Below are 18,396 nucleotides of genomic sequence, written 5' to 3'. Positions count from 1 at the left end.
AAAACCAAAGGGGCACTGTGGCTCAAGTGGTAGAGCACTAGCCTTGTGCTGAGGAGCTGAGGAACAATGCCCAGGCTCAGAGTTCAAGCCCCACGACTGACACCCCCCCCCCCAAAAAAAAAGAGATAGAATGCTAAATATCATTAATTTTTCTTTATGGTGGGGGCAGTACTCAGGTTTGAACTCAGGGCCTAAAGTTTGCTAGGCAGTTGCTATATTGCTGAGTCATACCTACAGGTCTCTAATGATTTTTAAATTGAATAGATTTTTGATGCTGACATATTAGCTTAAATGAAATATTTTAAAACAATATCACCTATTATGTTTTACTTTCTGTAAAATTATTTTATATGGCTTGTTCTATATTTCTTTACCAGTGTTGGTCTAGAATCCATTTCTGCTTTCATCAGACTTGGTAGACTTTGATTTCCTTGGCTGGATGAATGTCGGGATTTGTTGTTTCTGGTTGCTTTGGTCTTCACATGGGTTTTTCATTTACTAAAATTGAGAATGAAAAAAATAAGAATAAAACTCAGTAGTAACTCTCATTTAACAGACTATAGATTTGTGCTTCTGTTTAGTAATTAGGATGTGTTTTAATGACAAGACTTAGAAACTTATTTTTCATTTCTTTGTAGGTTTTGGACCCCAGAACAAGAATGATTTTATTTAAGATGTTGACCCGAGGAATCATAACAGAGATAAATGGATGTATTAGCACAGGAAAAGAAGTGAGCTTTTCTTTGGATCACTGAATGTTTTCATGTTAGTTTCTTTATTTCAAATACCAAAGGGAACTTAGGCACTTACTAAATAAATTGTGCCTTTAAAAAAAAAACAGACTGGACTGGATGTGGTGGCATATGCTTATAATCCTAGTTGCTTGAGGTCCAGAGGGTCACAGTTGGAGGCCAGCCGAGGCATTTATTCAGAAGATCCCCATCTTAACAGAGAAAGCTGGTTTTGGTGGCTCAAGCCTGTAGGAACCATAACTAGAAGTATATGCTGACTTGAGCAGGGAAGGAGACCCTATTTCAAAATGCCAGAGCATAGCTGGGTGCCTGTGGCTCATGCCTATAAACCTAGCTACTCAGGAGGCTGTGATCTAAGGATCATGGTTTCAAGCCTACCTGGGTAGGACCAGAAAACAAAGTGGTGCTGTGGCTCAAAGTGGTAAAGTGTTAGTCTTGAGTGCAAAAACTCAGAAACTAGCACCCATGACCACCACCCCAACAACAAGAAACATGCTAGAGCAAAAGTGGCTGGGAACATAGCTTAACTGATAGAGTATCTCTCTGGCAGGCACCTAATTTAAACCCCCCTACTACCAATTAAAAAAAAAAAAAGCTATACATAGGTCAGGATAGATCTTGGTTAATAGTTTTTGAGTTAATAGCTAGATGGGAAGTTGTAGAGTGCCATGCCTTTTCACTACAATTACTACATTATATTGAGTGTAACTGATTGTGTCCAACTGCAAGCGTAGGTGCTTAGATCATTTTGGGCCTAGTTTAAAAAGTACCATTTGGAGCTGGGTGCCAGTGGCTCATGCCTATAATCCTAGCTACTCAGGAGGCTGAGATCTGAGGATTGCAGTTTGAAGCCAACCCAGGCAGAAAAGTCCCTGTGAGACTCATCTCCAATCATTCAAAAACTGGAAGTAGTGCTGTGGCTCAAAGTGGTATAGCACTAACATTAAGCACAAGACTCAGGGACAGTGCCTGGGCCCTGAATTCAAGCCCCATGACTGACAAAAAAGTACTAATTGGTTAGGGACTTGCTTCTAAGTAAGTCTTTCTTATTTGTTTAAATATGTAGATGTAGAAAAAGACAAACAGGATCATTTTTAAATTAACAACTCATTCTGTGGGGATTACTAGATGTTAGATTATCTTTAAATATTTTCCATATACTAGTTTGAAACCAATCCTCATGTATCTTAAATTGGATTTTGCGCAGTTTGTACTGTCACATTGTTTAACAATAGGATACATTTCAGAGCATTAGATCATTAAACCATTTTGTGTGCAAACAGTAAACCTAGAAAAACTAGTTTGGCTGCGATGCAGCTATAGGACATCTAGGGTATACACGGCCATTATGATTAGAATATCATGGGGTACAATACTATATGAGAGGCATAGTTACTGTGCCTTTTTATATTCATGCCTAATTCACATCTTCCAAATATGTTGCTTATACATGTTGTTTCATTTCTCTTAAGAGAACTATATTGATTGGAAAAGTAAAACTGTAGTTATTTAACATAAACTTTGTTTCATTGTTTTTGGCTTAAAATAGGCTAATGTATACCATGCTAGCACAGCAGATGGAGAGAGCAGAGCAATCAAAATTTATAAAACTTCAATTCTGGTGTTTAAAGATCGGGATAAGTACGTTAGTGGGGAATTCAGGTAAGCCCAGTTGCCCCTTTCCTATTTAATTTCTATTTAATAAAATGTTAAAATAATAAGTGGTTAAAATAACCAATTTTTTTTAAATTCAAGATTTCGTCATGGCTATTGTAAAGGAAATCCTCGAAAAATGGTGAAAACTTGGGCCGAAAAGGAAATGAGGAACTTAATCAGGTGACTATCTGGGATATACGTGTCTGGGCTGTACACCTGCTCCAGCCCTTCCTGCCCACAGGTCCTGCTGTTTCTGCCCAAGTAAATGGGCTCCTTATGCCACTTAGCTCTCTTACCTGCTGAGACAAGCACAGGAAACATTACTATACATAGTAGCTATCTGTTCTCAGTTATAAGCAGAAAACTTGACTGCAACTCATATTTACTTAAAACAGATCGTGGAGGAACTGTTTGCAAATACATAGAACTTTTACTGGGCAGCTGCAGGTTTTAAACAAGACAGATGACACATTGAAGTGCGAAAGATGTATCACAATTAGTTATTAGAATTTTAGATACTGTGTCAATTTTATTTTCTTAGTCCAGTTTTGAATATATTTGTGTATTTCTTCCAAACATACATATTACAGGTTTGCACTAACAGAGTTAAAAAACAAACTTGCTTATTTAGTTGAGGTCAACTATTTCCTCTTACTATGTCTTTTTTTTTTTTTTTGTTACATATACATGTTATACATTAGTTTGTTTATGCTTCAGTAAATACTTTTGGTTTTGAAAGTCCTTCTGAAATTTTGTGCCCAATTAGCTATTAGGTATGAGTCCAACCAGTTTTATTTATTTATTTCTTATTAATTTTTTATTGTAAAGATACTATACAGAGGGTTACAGTTACATGAGCAAGGTAATGAGTACACTTCCTATTGAGCATTGTTACCCCCCCCCATTGTTTTCCCCCTACCATCCTTTCCCTCTCTACCTTCCCCGAGGTTTTTTTTTTTTTAATTGTGGTTAAGTGATTACATAATTTCCCAAATTTCACAGTATTGTAGAATAATGATGCTCAGTTAAAGTCACAAGTTCATTCTAACTTTCCTGGAGCAAATTGTCTATCACAGTCTATAACATATAACGGTGTACACTATACACCATACATGTGATCAACAGCATGGGGATATTTAGTAGTGGTTCGACCAGATGAGTGGGAGTTCTTTGTTTCTTTTTTTTTTTTTTTAATTTAATTTAATTTTATTTGAGAACATACTGTACAGAGGGGTTACAATTACATGGGCAGGATATCTTTGTTTCTTAAGTCCTGTTAATTTTGTCGTATCACCTAACATTTTGGATTTAGCATCCACTTATCAGGGAGACCATGTACCATTTGTCTCTTTGCTCTTGGCTTACCTCGCTCAACATGATTCCTTCTAGCTCCATCCATTTCCCTGCAAATGCCATTATTTTGTCATTTGCATAATGTTCCATTATGTATAGATACCACAATTTTTGGATCCATTCATCTGTGGTGGGGCATCTGGGTTGTTTCCATATCCTAGCTATTGTGAACAGTGCTTCAATAAACAGGGAGGTGCACATGTCCTTGTATATTGGTTCCTGTTGTTCAGGCTAGATGCCTAGAAGTGGTATGACTAGGTCATAAGGGAGGACAATCTTTAGTTTTCTAAGGACCCTCCAGACTGCTTTCCAAAGTGCCAACCAGTTTTATTAAGCATGCTTCAGGCTGGTGTTCAAGAACATTGTACACTTACCTTCTGTATTCCATCTAAATTGTACCCTTTTTTAATTTACAGTGCAAGAATTGAATTTAGTGTTACAAGTTATAGATTATGGGATCTAATGGTTTAATTGTTAGTGTTTTGTCTTTGTCTTTTTGTCTTTTTTTTTTCTTTTTTGGTCGTGGGGCCTAAACTCTGGTCCTGGTCACTGTCCCTCAGCTCTTCAGCTCAAGGCTAGCCCCCTACCACTTGAGCAACAGTGCCACTTCCGGCTTTTTTCTGCTTATGTGGTCTGAGGAATCGAACCCAGGGCCTCATTCATTCAAGGCAAGCACTCTACCACTGAGCCAATTTCCTAGTCCTGTCATTTTTGTTTTTGAGACAAGGTCTCACTATTTAGTCCAAACCAGCTTCAAACTCATTATCCTTCTGCTTCAAATGCAAGGATTATAGGCATGTGTCAACATGCTCAGCTGCTTTATTCTTTGTGCTATCACTTAAAATCCTTGGTACCTTAATTTATGAAATAAAATGTAATTGAGAGGACTCAATGTCCTGTTTCCCAGCAGCAGTATCGTACACTGTTGGTATTGTAATTTGTGTATATGCCTTTTTGACTTTTCACTTGTCCTTACCACAGGCTGAACACAGCAGAGATACCATGTCCAAAGCCAATAATGCTAAGAAGTCATGTTCTTGTCATGGGGTTCATTGGTAAAGGTGACATGTGAGTACATGGGAAGCCTAAGAAATGTATGCTCAGAACTGTATTTTGTGCTTATCCAATATTATTTGAGTAGTTCTTTTCCTCAATCTTTCCTACTTTTTATTGCAACTTACTTATAAAGTAAGTTACTTTTAAAGTATCAAAGTGCCTCAGAATAATTGTTATCCCTGGTGTTTTTTGAGATATTTTATTCAGTGTTTTATCTAGTTGTTTATTGGCAGCTGCTTGGAGTGTCATATTAGAGTGATTCATATACAATTCACATGAAGAAGAGAATATAACGGTGTAGTGTATAAAGCAAGAAAACCTGTTCCTGGTCATTTTATCTTTGTTCATTTTGTTTTTTTTCAAGGCCTGCACCACTATTAAAAAACACCCAGTTATCTGAATCCAAGGCCCGAGAGTTGTATCTGCAAGTCATTCAGTACATGAGAAAAATGTATCAGGACGCCAGGCTTGTCCACGCAGACCTCAGCGAATTTAACATGCTGTAAGTGTCTGTCTCTTAGACATTAGTCATTTCATACCTTTTTGAACAATATCCCAGTTCTCAAAGTCATACTATTTTCTGTTGCAAAGGTGTCTTTCTCATTTCTTTAGGTTTAGAAGTGACCATTTTGAAAGGACTGCTTAGTATGCATGAGGCCCCAGGTTCAATCCCCAGCACTGCAGAAACAAGGAAGAAATCACTTTAATCATTAATAGTTAGTGGGATTTGGAAATGTTCTCAGCTTCTCATTAGTCACATTGGTCCTTTCTTATTTATCCTTTTATGAATTATTTCCCTTGCTCTTAAGAGACAGAAAGAACTCACCTTTTGGTAGTTACTTGGGCTTCATTCTTGCTAGGCTGATACTCTTGCCATTTGAGACTTATTTCTATCCCTTTTTGCGTTGGTTAATTTGAAATAAGGTTTTATATTTTTTCCCAAACTGGCCTAGACCACATTCTTCCTATTTATGTTTCTCATGTAGCTGGGATTTTAAGTGTGTGCCACTATGCCTTTTTGTTGAAATGGTGTGGGTGTGTGTGAGAGTCCTCACTAACTTTTTGCCCCAGGCTAGCTTCAAACCATGATCCTCCCATTCTTCTTGGGATTACAGATTTGAACCACTATGCCCAACCTGGGAATAAAATGTTTCTGCCAGACACTGTTTGTTCACACCTATAATCCTAACTACTCAAGCTGAGATCTGAGGATCAAGATTTGAGATCAGCCTGTACAGGAAAGTCCATGAGACTGATCTCCAGTTAACGACCAAAAAGCCAGAGAAGTGGAGCTGTGGGTTGAAGTTGTTAGATGGCTAGTAAATAAAAGCTCTTGGATAGCATCTAGGCCTTGAGTTGATGACCTAGAGCCGGCCTTCCCTCCCCCCCCCAAAAAAAAAAAAAACACACCAAAAACAAAAGCACAAAAACAAAATGCTTTTAGCCAGGTAGAGTTTTGCACTCCTTCAATCTCAGCAATCCTCTTCCCCCTCCCCAAAAAGTAGTGCATTACAGCTTTGGTATTTCTGACCCACCAAGGTATCATGGCGGAGATGTGTATATCATTGATGTTTCTCAGTCTGTGGAACATGACCACCCGCATGCCTTAGAGTTTCTAAGAAAAGACTGTGCCAATGTCAACGGTGAGTAGAAAGTGGAATTTTGAATAGCCTGTTGGTGTCCATTAGTTCTATACTTGCTTAAACTGTGGATGTAAAACCTTGCCACTAGGAACTGGAATATAGATTGGGAGAGTGCAAGTATGAGATCTGGATTTGATCCCAATGCAGAAAAACAAAACAAAAAGTCTCTCACTGCCTTGTCCAGTGTGATAACATTTAACTCATTTTCTGGGGCTGGGATATAGCTTGGTGGTAAAGCAGTGGCCTACCATGTATAAGACCCTGGTTCCCTAGCACCAAAAAGAAAAAAAAATTGTCTGGAAGTGCTATGTATTTCAGTTACTTTGTTCTCTTTGTATCTTACAAAGTATGGTTGATGATTTTCCTTCTGACAGATTTCTTTCTGAAGCACGCTGTGGCTGTCATGACTATGCGGGAGCTCTTTGAGTTTGTAACGGATCCTTCCATTACAGCTGAGAACATAGATGCTTACCTAGCCAAGGTAATGTTGGGGGTAGGGAAGAGGTGAGAGGAGGAAAGCCAGGATTCCTGACCGCAGTCATCTGACAAGATTGTTGAGATTGTTATCCTTCATGAATGTCTTGTAAGAAGCCTGTTGAGGTTTTAGTCATTAATTCCTGTCTGGTGTTTGTGGGGGCCTTCCTAAGTCAGCATTTTTACAGTAGTGGGAAAATGCACAAGTGTAAACATTTGCATTAAGTATGTTGATATTACTGTGCAAACATCACTATTTACTATCTTTAGAATTTTCTTAACATCCCAGCAACTCCCCTGCCTTTGGTAACCACTATTCTAGTTTCTGCCTATGAACTGACTCTTGGTACCACTTCTAAATAGTCTTGCATGTTTGCCTTTTTGTGGTGAATGCCATCAAGGTTCATGCATAAGTGCATAAGGTAACTTGTGACAGGTTTCTCTCCTTTTTTTGCGGGGGGGGGGGAGGGTCGGTCGTGGGGCTTGAACTCTGGGCCTGGGCGCTGTCCCTCAGCTCTTTGGCTGAAGGCTAGCACTCTTATCACTTGAGCATCAGTCCCACTTCCAGCTTTTTCTGCTTATGTGGTGCTGAGGAATCAAACGCAAGGCCTCATGCATGCAAGGCAAACACTCTACCATTGAGCCACCTTCCCAGCCCCGGTTTCTCTCCTTTTTAAGGCTTTGCCTGTCTTTATCTGTCAGTGAAATATAGGTTGCCTCTCCCTTTTGCTTACTGCTAGTAATGCTGCTGTGAACATAAGTGGATAAATACCTCTTCTAGAACCTGCTTTTGATTCTTTTCAATACTTATCTAAAGCTGGTCATGTGGTAATTGTAAGTTTTGGTGGAACCATTACTCTGTTTACAATGACAGTCTACCTACAATACACAAGTCTTCCAGTTTCTCTATATCCTTCCCAGTGCTTACTTTCAGGCATTTTTGCCCTCCAAATGGGTGGGAGATGGTATAATTTTGGTTTTATTTTACATTTCCCTAATGATAATGATGTTGAACATCTTTCCGTACTTTGTTGCCCATATGAACATCTTTGAAGAAATGGCTCTTCCGTCCTTTTGATACCAGAAATACAGCCCTCTGAACTTGATGCCAGTTCCCAAATAATGAGAGCAAGTTTTTGGAGAAACGGAAGTGAAGGGTTATTAATTTTGCTGGGCAAAATGGAGACTGCATGAGTTACTATCCCCTATGCTACCACCCTCCTCCCAGTGGTTGAAGATGGGTTTTCAAAGAAACCCCACCAGCATACAGGGGCTTGCAGATATGCTGGCCCAGGTGGGGCTTTGGGCTGGGTGGTTGCCATGGGTCTCATTTCTCACTGTGCTGTCTTTGGAGTTGGATCCCAGATAAAACTGTCCTGGGTGTTCTTTAACTCCTGTGAAAGAGGACTGAAATAATGTTTCCTGGAGCTATAAAGACATTCTTGAGTTCCTACTCATGGGGGAATAGAAAGGAAGGAGAGGAAAGAAAAGATGAAGAGGAAACAAGAAAATACGATTTAAAACTTGTATCACTGAAGGCAGGTTGATCACTGAAAGTGAGTTCATCATTGGGCTAAAGTTACTGCAGTTATGAGCATGTTTAGGTTTTTCCCTTATATTTTGCCTACCTAAAAACCTCCTTTTTCTTTTTTTTTGGGGGGGGGGGAGTCCAGTCGTGGGGCCTGAACTCTGGGCCTGGGCACTGTCCCTCAGCTCTTCTGCTCAAGGCTAGCGCTCTACCACTTGAGCCACAGCGCCACTTCCGGCTTTTTTCTTTTTGCTTATGTGGTGCTGAGGAATCGAACCCAGGGCCTCATGCATGCAAGGCAAGCACTCTACCACTGAGCCACCTTCCCAGCCCCTCCTTTTTCTTTTCTTTCTTTTTTTTTTTTTGGCAGTACTACTAGAGTTTGAATTGTGCTGCCTAGACAGATGTTCTACTACTTGATCCATGCCTCCAACCCTTTTTGCATTAATTTTCAGGTAGTGTCTTATGTTTTTGCCCATGCCTGTTTCTGACAGATCTTTCTACCTATGCCTTCTAAATAGCTGGGGTTATAGGCCTGCCCTACTGCATCCTGGCCCCTTTGTTCACTTGTTTTGTTGAGTTGTAATATTGGTAATATATTCTGAACATTAACTTTTTATAAAATACGTGATGTCCAGGTATTTTCTTCCATTCTATAGGTTGCCTTTCACTCTCTAGTTTGGACCTTAGTGCCCAGTTTTTATTTGGGGGTAGGGAGGACCTTCAGTCTTAGGGCTTGAACTCGACCTAGGCACTGGCCCTGAGCTTTTGTTATTAAGGCTATTTATTCTGCCAGCTGAGCCACAGTTCAACTTCCAGCCTTTGGTGGTTAATTGGAGATGAGAGTGTCACAGACCTTCTTGCCCAGGCTGGCTTCAAACTACAATCCTCAGATTTCAGCCTTCTGAGTAGCTAGGATTATCAATGCTAGCACCCAGTTCAGAAGTTTTTAATTTTTATATAGTCCAGTTATCTGTTCTGTGTTTTCTTCTAGTCACAGGATTGTGAAGTTACCACAAGTATGTCCCTACACAGGTTTTCAAGTGTGTTCCTACTTCCTCATCACCCCTTTCCTTGTGTTCTCCTTTTTCTCATCTTGCTTTGCTTTGTGAGCACTTTGTTTTGTTTTGTTTTCTTATTTTTATTTTTTGACAGTACCAGAGTTTGAATTTAGGCTTTCCCACTTGCTAGGCAGATGCTTTACTTGAGTTATATCACAGACTCTTCTTGATCTAATTATTTTTGCAATGGAGTTTTGTGTTTTACCCATGCTCCCCTGGATAGCTGTGTGCTACCAAACACAAATATTGATTGAGATAAAGTCTTATCAACTTTCTTGCCAGGGCTGGCCTACAACTGCAATTCCTCTTGATCTTAGCCTTCCCAGTAGCAAGGATGATAGGTATGTCCTACTATGCCCAGGTGGTATTGGCTGAGGTGGGATATCAATCAGTGAGGCCTGTGATGGCCTCATATCACAGTCCTTCCAATTAATCTCAAGTCTCCCAAATAGCTAGTATTACAAGTGTAAGCTACTAGCACCCAGCCTGGTGGTCTTAGTTGAGAAATCTTTCTTAGGGGACAAATTCAGCAGAAATGGTTTTCCTACGTTTCAATATTGTATAGCTATAAGAATTTTGTTATGTTCACAAATAAAATAAAATTAAATTAAAAAAAAAAGAATTTTGTTTTGCCGGGCGCCAGTGGCTCACGCCTGTAATCCTAGCTACTCAGGAGGCTGAGATCTGAGGATCGCAGTTCAAAGCCAGCCCAAGCAGGAGAGATCGTGAGACTCCTATCTCCAATAAACCACTAGAAAACCGGAAGTGGCGCTGTAGCTCAAGTGGTAGAGTGCTCGCCTTGAGCTGAAGAGCTGAGGGACAGCACCCAGGCCCAGAGTTCAAGCCCCAGAGCCGCCAAAAAAAAATAAAAAAAGAATTTTGTTTTGTTTTGAGATAGGGTGAGACCTGTGTAAGCTGGCCTCAAACTTGTGATCTTCCTTTATTAGCCTCCAAATGCTGGGATCACACACTTTGTTAGATTATGATCTCTTAAGGGGATAGGACTTGTGTTTGTGTATTGCTAGCACTTGACATGTAGTAGAGAACTATGTATGTTATTTGACTTAGAATCACATCATTCTTAGTCTAGAGCTGTAAGAACAGATTTTTGTGTCTGTACTTAAAATAGAACACTAACTGCCACTGTTTTTTTGTCTATGTCTTTTTAACTAGAGAGTAGAAAGTTTAAGCCCAAAATATGTAAAATCTTTGTCTTAGTTTCAGTCATTGTTAAAGAATTCTGATCATTTATACTAACCAGTATTAGATCATATCTCAACCTCATAGTGCTCTTCATTGATTTTTTGTTTGTTTGTTTGTTTTGGTCAGTAATGGGGTCTGAACTCTGTGCCTGGGCACTGTCCCTCAGCTCTTCAGCTCAGGGCTAGCTCCCTACCACTTGAGCCACAGTACCACTTCCGGCTGTTTCTGCTTATGTGGTTCTGAGGAATCAAACCCATTGCCTCATGCATGTGAGGCAAGCACTTTACCACTGAGCCACCTTCCTAGCCCCCTTCATTGATTTTTTTTTTTTTTTTAAGAATTAAGAAATGGCCTCATTCTTTGGGTCTCAGTTCTTTAATTTTGGTCATAATTTGAAAATTTGTAAAGGTGTTGTATTACTTTCTTTTTCTTTTTTTTTGTTGGTTTGTGGGCTGGAACCCAGGGTTATGTATATATTAAGCACTTTACCACTGAGCTGTGCCCTCAATATTGCTTTTGAAGAAGGAGGCTCACAATTCCCGAGGCTTGGAGAGTCTATTCTGTTTCTTTGGGCTGGTGTCAGCCTTCTTAGTAAGGTTTGTAGTGGAGAATAAACCATTAAAGCTCAAGTAAATACTCCAGAAGTGTGTGTGCAGATTAGAGTAAGCTGATTTTAACATTGGAAAGTTGATGTGTCTCTTCTAGGTTAAATGTAATTTTTGCTTTCATTTAAAGGCCATGGAAATAGCGTCTCAAAGGACCAAAGAAGAAAGGTCTAACCAGGATCATGTGGATGAAGAGGTAGGATTTATTACCAATTTAGTCTTTGGAAACACTTGGATTTTATTGTGGTGGTAGTGATTGTTTCACTTTATCTTTGCAAACGGTCTTTCTTTGTCACCCAGGCGGGCCTCCTGCCTTAGTTTCCTGAATGCATAGGATTATAGGCATGTAACACAATGCCCAGTTATAGTCTTTTTTTTTTTTTTGGTCCAGTTGTGGGGCCTGAACTCTGGGCCTGGGCGCTGTCCCTCAGCTCTTCAGCTCAAGGCTAGCACTCTACCACTTGAGCCACAGCGCCACTTCTGGCTTTTTTGTTTTTGCTTATGTGGTGCTGAGGAATCGAACCCAGGGCCTCATGCATGCAGGGCAAGCACTCTACCACTGAGCCACCTTCCCAGCCCAGTTAAACAGCCTGTAGTGTATTTGAGTTAAGAAAGAAAAGCTGCCAAGTGTGGTGGTGCATACCTGTAATACTAATAGTTGAGATGCTAGGCAGTTGGATCAAAAGTTCAAGGTCAGGCTGGGGATGTGGTTAAGTGGTAGAGTGCTTACCCAGCAATTGCATAGAGGCCCTGAGTTCAAACACAGTGTTACCCTTTCCCCCCCAAAAAAGAAAAGCTTGTTACTATTTGCAAGTAGGAATTTTTAAATGACTAAACTGTTGATTTCATAATACTGCAGACTTTAAATACTGATATTTTAATTAAAAGGTAAAAGTATTTTAGTCTCAGAAATCAGGACATTTTTCCCCCCAAAGGCTCCATAGTAGCTCTTTTGTTTTTTTTAAATTCTCACAATACTCATCATGATGGATGAATATGAGTTCCCCTCTGGAAGTTCTGGACTCCTTGTGACACTTGGATAAGTTATGTTGCTGTGTAAAAATGTCTTCCTGGCTGAGCGCTGGTGACTACTCAGGAAGCTGAGATCTGAAGATTGCGGTTCAAGCCATCCTGGGCAGGAAAGTCTGTGAGACTCTCCAATAAACTACTTGGAAAAAGCTGGAAGTGGAGCCATGGCTCAAGTGGTAGAGTGCCAGTTAGCCTAAAGCACAAAGAGGCTCAGGGATAGCAACCCAGGCCCTGAGTTTAAGCCCTAAGACTGGCAAAAATAAAAAAGTGTGTTCCTTTTTAAGGACAGCAATATAATTCCATCTCCTTCCCTTCTGTGAGGTAGAGCTTATTGGAATGCAAATGAATAAGAAGAATGTTTTTTTCTAAGGGAAACCTTGAGTCTCCTCTAATGTATTTTTTTTCCCTCCCTTTAAAATAAAGCATGCAAAATGCAGTGTTTGTTTTGTCTTAATGATTTGCTTTAACACCCCACCCAGATGTTGCAGCCTGGTAGTGTGTGTAGCTGGGCTGAGTTCCAGGGCTAGAGGAGATGGTGCACATCCATTCTTCCATGGCTGTGAAAGGCATGAGTATAATAGTTGGGTTTTACTTTTCTCCTCTCTGTTAGGTATTCAAGCGAGCTTATATTCCTAGAACCTTGAATGAAGTAAAAAATTATGAGAGGGACATGGACATAATGATGAAACTGAAAGAAGAGGACATGGCCATGAATGCTCAACAAGACAATGTGAGTAGCTTGGTTTGTGTATAATAAGCAGGTTTATAGGAGAAGGGGATTGTCCCAAGCCTGTTTATGGCTTTTGAATTCCTCTGATCTTGAATGCTGGCTTTGAGCTAGCGAGGTGGCTCTCTTTGTATGAATATGCCTCTATACACACTGGATGTAAAGGGAAGTTACAGGATTTATGAACGAATGACACATTTGAATGAGTATAGCAGACTATAGTGAGATAAGAGGAGAGATATATCTAGAAGTCTAATCTATCAATGTTTATAGTAGAATCCATTAACATTAAGTAGATCCTTAATGTACATACTTAAGGAAAATTGTTTTGCTGTTGAAGGACTACTTAGTAAATTTTTTAGTCTTTGCCAGCTAAGAAGCAAACTTTAGGCATCTATGTAAGTCTTCATATAACAAGAAACAAACAAAAATTTCCTTAAATGAAAAAAACTTTAATGAAAATTGAACACAACTTTTTGTAATAAGAGTGACCAATGAAAAAGTGGGAGAAATGGATGATACCTAGTGGGGTTCTGAGTCAGTTGTTCATGCAGAAAACCTGCCAGGTGTCTGGATGGATTTGGCCAGAAGAGAATAACACCATATACTTTCTGTTACTCTGAGAAATATTTCAAGTATATTATACAATCACAGAAAATACCATGTAGCCTACAGTGTTTAGTGGTACATATCATTGTCTGCTTTTATATTGATTGTGGTTTTTTTTCCCCTTTTGGTTATAAGATTTTATACCAGACTGTCACCGGATTAAAGAAAGATTTGTCAGGAGTTCAGAAGGTATGAATTTATGTGTTGCTATTTGTTTATGTGAAAATTCTTCTAAAGTTTAAATATTAGAATTAAACTTGGAGACATTTTTTATTCTGTCCCTGAATTCTTCTGTTCAAATAAGGAAGACATTTTTTTTAATGTTTTTTATTGTAAAAATAGTGTAGAGAGGGGTTACAGTTACGAGTAAGGTAATGAGTGCATTTCCTATCGAACATTGTTACCTCCTCCTTTGTTTTTCCTCTACTATCCCTTAGGAAGTCATTTTTTAATACTCTGGTCTTCAACTTGAAGTTATTAACAGTGAACATGTGATTCTTAATAGTTTTTGCAGCCAGTTTAAAATGGAGCCACGTGTTGGTTGCCCATGCCTATAACATACTAGCTATTCATGAGACTGAGATCTGAGGATCACAGATCAAAGCCAGCCTGGGCTGAAAAGTTCACATGAGACACTTATCTCCAGTTAACCACCAGAAAACTGAAAGTGGCTCTGTGGTAGAGTAGTAGAGTGCTAGCCTTGAGCAAAAGAGCTTGGAAACTGCACCCATGCCCCGAGTTCAAGCCCCACTACTGACCAAAAAAAAAAAAAAAAAAAAAGTAATGTGGGGCCAAGCATGATGGCGCTTACCTGTAGTTCTAGTAGGTACTTGGGAGGTTGAGATTCAAGGCCACCCTGATTAAAAGTTCAGGAGATACTTTCTCTACTAATAGAGGGGTGTGGTGGTGCCCATCTGTCATCCCAGCTATGACAGAGGCAAAAAATAGGAGGACTGTGGTCCAGGCATGGGCTTATGCAAAAAGTGACATCTTATCCCAGAATAAGCCAGTGCAGAAACAGGACAGAGGCAAGCTTATCAGTAGGGTTCCTGCTACTAGTTAATCTAGCTACTAGGAATCCTAGCTACTCAGGAGGTTGAGATCTGAGGACAGAGGTTTTGGAGCTCGCCCCCCCCCCCCAATACAAGATAATCAAGATAATCTTAGCTCTAATTAACTAACAAAAAACCAAAAGTGGAAATTTGGCTCAAGTAGTAGAGTGTTGGCCATAAGTTCAATGCCTGGAGTTCAAGTCCCAGTAGCAGCAGAAAAACAAAGTAAAGTAAAACAAAAAGTAACTATGCTACATTTCAAGAGAAATAAAAATTACTCTCGGTTGAATATTGCCATTCTTCTGATTGGTTTATTGTTTTGTGGTTCCAAGGAAAACAGCGTGACATTATCTAAATACTTCCTTATTTTCAGCCTCCATGTATACTTTATATACTCCCAAATCTCACCACAACCTTCTGACTTGTGGACTGAGGCCAGTTGTGTTGTTGATCTGGGTCATCCATGAAGCCCTAGGTTCTTTGACTTGGCTGTGCTCTTGAGCCCTAGTAGAATGGCTTCTTTCTCTCACATGTTCATTTGGGCAGTTTTGATGTTTCAGTACAGAATATTATTTTTGTACACATTTGGTTTTAACATGTTAGTAACAATAAACAGATTGCCAATTTGCTTCAAATAATATGGATATGTAATGATTTCAAGGTCCCTGCACTCCTAGAAAGCCAAGTTGAGGAAAAGACTCATTCTGATTCAGAAGATGCTGGAGACTCTGAGCGCTCTGACACAGACTCTGAAGAGCAGGGGGACCATACTCACTGCAAAAAACATACCACTGACCCTGACATTGATAAAAAGGTTGGCCAAGAACTTACATTGTCCTCTTCGGTATGGTAGTAGCTGTTCTTAATTCTTTGTTCAAGGGTTCTCAAGAGATGATGTTAGCTGAAACATTATTGATTGGATTTTTAATTAGAATTTTCAATAAGCTGAGCTTTGCTTTTGGAGGTAATAATAGAAACTAAGTTGTTATTAGGGATTCCTCAGGCATTATGTAATGAGAGGATACTATACTCTGTCTCGTTGAATAAAACATTTTTCTTTCCAACTTTTATTTCTGTCAAAATATGAAATGTGTTAACATCCACAGGACATTTTTGTTGGGCTGTCAACAAATTCCTATTATGAAAGCTTAAGAAGCTAGGATACAGCTAGAGCACTTGTGTGCTACAGCATGTGTGAAGTCCTAGGTTCTATCCCCAGTACCTCAAAAGAAAGGGGGGGGGGCACATGTGGGCTTGATCTGGGCATTGATGGTTTATGCCTGTAATACAAGCAATTTGGAAGGATCACTATTTGAGGCCAGGCTAGACAAGAAGTTCATTAGATGCCTTATCAATTGATGGCTGGGCACAGTGGTGTGTCTCTCATCTTAGTATAATATTATACCCAGGCCCAAGATATATACCTTGGCAGGAAGTGAGACCCTGTTTCGAAAAACAACCAGGGCACAAACAGGTCGGAGATGACTTAGTGATAAAACACCTGCCTAGTGAGCACCAGGCCCTGAGTTCAAAGTTCAGTGCTGAACTTTGGGCATGGCTGGAGAATGCTTTAGCATATGTGGAGCCTTGGTTTCAATCCCTAGCTTTGCAAAAAAGAAAAAGACAGTAAATCCAAAGACTAAATTTCACTATCTACTATAAGTGGCTTGTTGTATTTATTTTTGATTGCTAGGCTATTTATTATGCATACAAATTTTATGTAATAATAGAAATACTCTTAATGAAATACATGGAGATTTTTTTGATTTTTTTTTTTTTTTTTTTTTACAGGAAAGAAAAAAAATGGTCAAGGAAGCCCAGAGAGAGAAAAGAAAAAACAAGATTCCTAAACATGTGAAAAAAAGAAAAGAAAAGGCATCCAAAACAAAAAAAGGCAAATAGAATGAGGGCTCCAATCTCTTCCATCCTCTACCCAGCTACCTTTCCTACCTGAGCTTGGAGCTGCATGAAGCTGGAAGGTAGCATCTTCACTTTAACAAATTTTGTCATGAGCCATCTATGGAGACTGATTCAGGTGTCCATCTCTAACAGTCACTGGAGTGGTGATGACAGAGATTTATTTATGGTATTAAAGAAGAACTTTTTACATTTTAACTTTTATATTTTTCTCCTGCAAATACATTTTTAGAATCATGTAAATATTTAAATATGATGGACATCTGTAACTTTTATGTATATATAAAGACAATTTGGACAAATGTGGAGAATTCATTTTGCTTTCTTTGTACATGCCAAAGTCACTTCTGAGATGGAAATCACTGGGTATAATCAGTTATCTCAGCTCTGTTTTTGCACATCTGTGGGCATTTGTCACCATTAGCATTCTTGGAACTGTGGCTTCTCAGTTCACCTCTCACAGTTAATTATTTGTCATGTTCATCCATTACTCAGATATTTGAGTATATTAAATGCTGGAGATATATCAGTGAACAAAATAGACAAAAATTGCTCTTTTTTTTTTTTTTTTTTTTTTGTCGGCCGTGGGGCTTGAACTCTGGGCCTGGGCGCTGTCCCTCAGCTCTTCAGCTCAAGGCGAGCGCTCTCCCACTTGAGCTACAGTGCCACTTCCGGTTTTCTGGTGGTTTATTGGAGATAGGAGTCTCACGGTCTCTCCTGCCCAGGCTGGCTTTGAACCGTGATCCTCAGATCTCAGCCTCCTGAGTAGCTAGGATTACAGGCGTGAGCCACCAGCGCCCGGCAAAATTGCTCTATTTTAATAGTTCACTTTTTAATAGGAAGATAAACAATTTTTATCAGGAGGCAATAAATTCTATGGAAGGAAAGTAACACTGAGAAGGGAGAATGCTCAGGGAAGTAGGAGTTGGCAGTGTAAAGTAGATTTCTTAGAAAGGCCATACTGAGAGATGATATTTAAACACATAAAGAAACCGAGTCATGATAGGCTTCATGGCACATGCCTGTAATCCCAAACTCAGGAGACAGAGGCAGGAGGGTTGTGAGTTCTGCCGCGGACCGGGTTCTGTCGGGACGACGGAGGATACCTAGGGGAGGAACCTGGAAGGTGGGGAGATGGCAAACAGACAACTCACACACATTAGGAGTGGATGCTGAGTGCTGAGTGCGATTTAATGCAGAGGATAGCAAACTTTTATAACAGAAGTCTCATGAGAAAGGGCAAAAGGTTACACAATCTTGCTGCATGGCTTCATTCTTGGGTGGTCACCAGCTGGGCACCTGATAGGCATTTGTCTCCGGCTTATCTCTAAGGAATACAATGGGTTTGGGTTTCGATGTTTGTCACCAATTAACCATTACCTATTTTTATAGAGGCCTTAACTTTCCCATAAGATCTTTCCTGTCTCTTCTTTAATAGTAAACTTTAAGGAGACCTAGCAATTCTCTTAGTAAATAGCAGGAAATTCTCTCTCCTAAATAATTATCTCAGCAATTGCCATACATTCTTTCTGTTTTAGCTGAGCCTATAGCTTCTTGTAAATCCCTTACAAATAATTCCTTCTGCTGAAGTGACTTTGTGAAACCCCCAATACTTTTATATTTACTTATAACTTGTCTACTAGCCTTCGTAAGAGGGGTTTCAGGGTAGCACTTAACTCTGGTGAGTTAGTCATATTTTTTAAGACACTCATCAGATATTGGAGTCGTCAA

At 39.5% G+C, this 18,396-nt stretch overlaps 1 protein-coding gene across 1 annotated transcript in view; it reads left to right on the top strand.

Moving 5' to 3' along the window:
- The window catches only part of Riok1 (RIO kinase 1), a 32,151-nt gene extending 15,193 nt beyond the window's left edge, over nucleotides 1–16,958 (top strand). The window contains exons 6-17 of the mRNA XM_070024621.1: nucleotides 639–731; nucleotides 2,302–2,414; nucleotides 2,508–2,588; nucleotides 4,743–4,829; nucleotides 5,182–5,319; nucleotides 6,357–6,460; nucleotides 6,835–6,941; nucleotides 11,462–11,527; nucleotides 12,971–13,090; nucleotides 13,832–13,885; nucleotides 15,410–15,562; nucleotides 16,540–16,958. Of these exons, the coding sequence (XP_069880722.1) occupies nucleotides 639–731; nucleotides 2,302–2,414; nucleotides 2,508–2,588; nucleotides 4,743–4,829; nucleotides 5,182–5,319; nucleotides 6,357–6,460; nucleotides 6,835–6,941; nucleotides 11,462–11,527; nucleotides 12,971–13,090; nucleotides 13,832–13,885; nucleotides 15,410–15,562; nucleotides 16,540–16,650 (1,227 nt within the window). The 3' untranslated portion in view covers nucleotides 16,651–16,958. The remainder of the gene's footprint in view (nucleotides 1–638; nucleotides 732–2,301; nucleotides 2,415–2,507; nucleotides 2,589–4,742; nucleotides 4,830–5,181; nucleotides 5,320–6,356; nucleotides 6,461–6,834; nucleotides 6,942–11,461; nucleotides 11,528–12,970; nucleotides 13,091–13,831; nucleotides 13,886–15,409; nucleotides 15,563–16,539) is intronic.
- Nucleotides 16,959–18,396: the final 1,438 nt, after the last annotated feature.

This window comes from Dipodomys merriami, unplaced genomic scaffold, assembly GCF_024711535.1.
Source record: "Dipodomys merriami isolate MVZ:Mamm:240054 unplaced genomic scaffold, mDipMer1.0.p SCAF_16, whole genome shotgun sequence".
NCBI lineage: Eukaryota > Metazoa > Chordata > Mammalia > Rodentia > Heteromyidae > Dipodomys > Dipodomys merriami.
This window is presented reverse-complemented; position numbering and strand designations above follow the sequence as displayed.